At 57.1% G+C, this 2,700-nt stretch overlaps 1 protein-coding gene across 1 annotated transcript; it reads right to left on the bottom strand.

Moving 5' to 3' along the window:
• Positions 1-537: 537 nt before the first annotated feature.
• Positions 538-1,317, bottom strand: LOC118617616 (keratin-associated protein 4-6-like). Its single transcript, XM_036243598.1, has one exon. The coding sequence runs from the start codon at positions 1,315-1,317 to the stop codon at positions 538-540; it is 780 nt and encodes a 259-aa protein (XP_036099491.1).
• Positions 1,318-2,700: the final 1,383 nt, after the last annotated feature.

The following is a 2,700-nucleotide window of genomic DNA, read 5'->3' as shown; positions in this document are numbered from 1 at the left end:
CTGCCCTCCGGGGCCCCTCACTCCTTTCCACAGTCCCTGCGGCTGGGGGAGACCAGTGTCAGGGAAGCCAGCAGATGAGGGAAGCGATCGGGTGATGGAGTGAGTTTATTGGGGTGCCCGAGGAGGGGCTGACAGAGGAACTGGGAGGGAAGGCAGGTGACCCAGGGGCAGGGGGCGACGCCTCGAAGGAGGCAGGAGTCCAGGGAAGCATCAGGGTTGGAGGCTCCTGGGAGCAAAGAGCAGGTCAGGACACTGCAGACCCGGGGACCCGTCCTGGGTAGGGACAGCCATGTAACCCAGGTGAGGACCAGACTGCGGGGTGGGTGGGAGGATCAGAGTCTCAGAGTAAAACCTGAGCCCAGCTGGCCCTGGGGGACATGTCCGGTCAGCAGCAGGATTTCTGAGCCCAGACAGGAACACAGCAGGTGGGGCAGGAGCACACAGGGCGGCAGAGCAGGGACACGCAGGAGGAGGGTCTGCAGCAGGATGAGGGGCAGGGGGTGGGCAGGCTGTGGACCCAGAGCAGATGGGCACACATCACATGGACTTGCAGCACACGGATGTGCCACAGACGGGCCTGCAGCACACGGATGTGCCACAGACGGGCCTGCAGCACACGGATGTGCCACAGACGGGCCTGCAGCACACGGATGTGCCACAGACGGGCCTGCAGCACACGGATGTGCCACAGACGGGCCTGCAGCACACGGATGTGCCACAGACGGGCCTGCAGCACACGGATGTGCCACAGATTGGCCTGCAGCACACGGATGTGCCACAGACGGGCCTGCAGCACACGGGCACACAGCAGGCCTGCTGGCAGCACGAGGATGTGCAGGAGCTGCTGCAGGCTGACTGGCAGGGGCTGGACCCACAGGTGGCCTGGCAGCAGGTGCTGGACACACAGCTCACTGGGGTGCAGATGAGAGTCTGGGTGGGGACCACAGCACAGAAACTAGGGGCACAGCAGGTGGACGGGCCACAGGTGGGAACACAGCAGGGGGGCTGGCAGCAGCTGGGGACACAGCAGGTGGGCTGGCTGCAGCTGGGGACACAGCAGCAGGGCTGGCAGCAGCTGGGGGCACAGCAGGTGGGCTGGCTGCAGCTGGGGACACAGCAGGTGGGCTGGCAGCAGCTGGGGACACAGCAGGAGGGCTGGCAGCAGCTGGGGGCACAGCAGGAGGGCTCACAGCAGCTCTCTGGACAGTCGTCCACCTGCCAGGAGGACCTGGTGCAAGAGTCACTAGAACCTGGCAGGCAGGCACGGCTGTCATAGCTCAGGTCACTGGCGCAGACGGACCGGGTGGACGCGGCCATGGTGGGGCAGTGGCTGGAGGTGAGCTGGAGGAGGTGTGAGTGTGTGAGTGTGAGTGTGAGTGTGTGTGTGTGTGTGTGTGTGTGTGTGTGTGTGTGTGTTGTGCTGGGCTGTTGCCTTTATACCCTCCTGGCTCTGTGTCCCAGGCCCTCCAGCCCCTATTTCCGCCTCCCAGAGGCATCAGGGATGTTTGTTTCCCTGGGATGCTGTCCAGCTCGTACATGTTCGTGATTGTCCAGCTCGGGAGCCTGTCCCCAATGCCCCCGGGGAATAGGAGTTGGGGCAGGTCTGAGCCTGGGTCCTCCCACGAGCGAGAGTGGGGTGGGTGGGTGGGGTCCTGCCTGAGGCCATCCTGGGTGTGCCAGGACATCGCCCACTCAGCCAGGGTGTCCTCAGTGCCGGGTCACTAGGCATGTTGTAGGCAGCCGCATGCACACACAGATGCTCACACAGATGCACACAGGGGCACACACAGTCCATTCTCATTATCCTCAGTAGGCCTGTTCTATAAAGTTGCCACAGACACTGAATTAGCAAACACTGGACCACGGCTCCGGGAAATGCAGGGTCGGGTCCTGCGGCCTCCCACAGTATTTCCGACTCAGTCAATACGGGCCCTTGTTTGGTGTGTGTATCTGTTTATTTGTTTATTTATTTGTAACTTATCTTTATTGTTGACTGTATTACAGATGTTCCTCCTTTTTCCTCGATTGACACTCTCCTCATCGCTTCTATCCCCCTCCTGCCTTTCCCCACGCTGTTGTCTGTGTCCGTTGGTTATGCACACATGCGTATAAGTTCTCTGGTTTATTTCTTCCCACCCCCCTACCCCCCTTTCCTTTGAGGTTTGTCAGTTTAACAACCGATTTGTACTTCTTAATCCCTCCACTTTTTCACCCATTCCCCCAACCCCCTCCCTCTGGAAACCAAGAAAATGTTCCCTGTATCCAGGAGAATGTTTCTGTTCTGCTTGTTCATTTTGTCTGTTGATTCCATTGTCGATACATATGTATTCATTGCCATTTTGTTCGTTCATATATTTTATCTTTTTCTTCAAGAAGACCCTTCATCATTTCATATAATAACGGTTTGGTGGTGATGAACTCCTTTAGCTACTTCTTGTCTGGGAAAGTCTTTATATGGCCATCGATTCTACATGACAGCTTTGCAGGATAGAGTAATCTTGGTTGTAGGTTCTCGCTTTCCATCACTCTGAATATTTCTTGCCACTCCCTTCTGGCCTGCAAAGTTTCTTTTGAAAAATCAGTTGACAGTCTTATGGGAACTCCCTTGAAGGTAACTAGCTGCCTTTCTCTTGCTGCTTTTAAGATTCTCTCTTTGTCTTGAACCTTTTGCATTTTGATGATGATGTGTCTTGGTGTGGG

The sequence above is a fragment of the Molossus molossus genome, unplaced genomic scaffold (assembly GCF_014108415.1).
Source record: "Molossus molossus isolate mMolMol1 unplaced genomic scaffold, mMolMol1.p scaffold_m16_p_5, whole genome shotgun sequence".
In the NCBI taxonomy this organism is placed as follows: Eukaryota; Metazoa; Chordata; class Mammalia; order Chiroptera; family Molossidae; genus Molossus; species Molossus molossus.
Note: the sequence above shows the minus strand (reverse complement) of the source record. Positions and strands in the feature narration are given on the sequence as shown.

Bases quoted from the DNA above. Each gene is read 5' to 3' on its own strand.
- LOC118617616 (XM_036243598.1), bottom strand. From the start codon at position 1,317: ATGGCCGCGTCCACCCGGTCCGTCTGCGCCAGTGACCTGAGCTATGAC.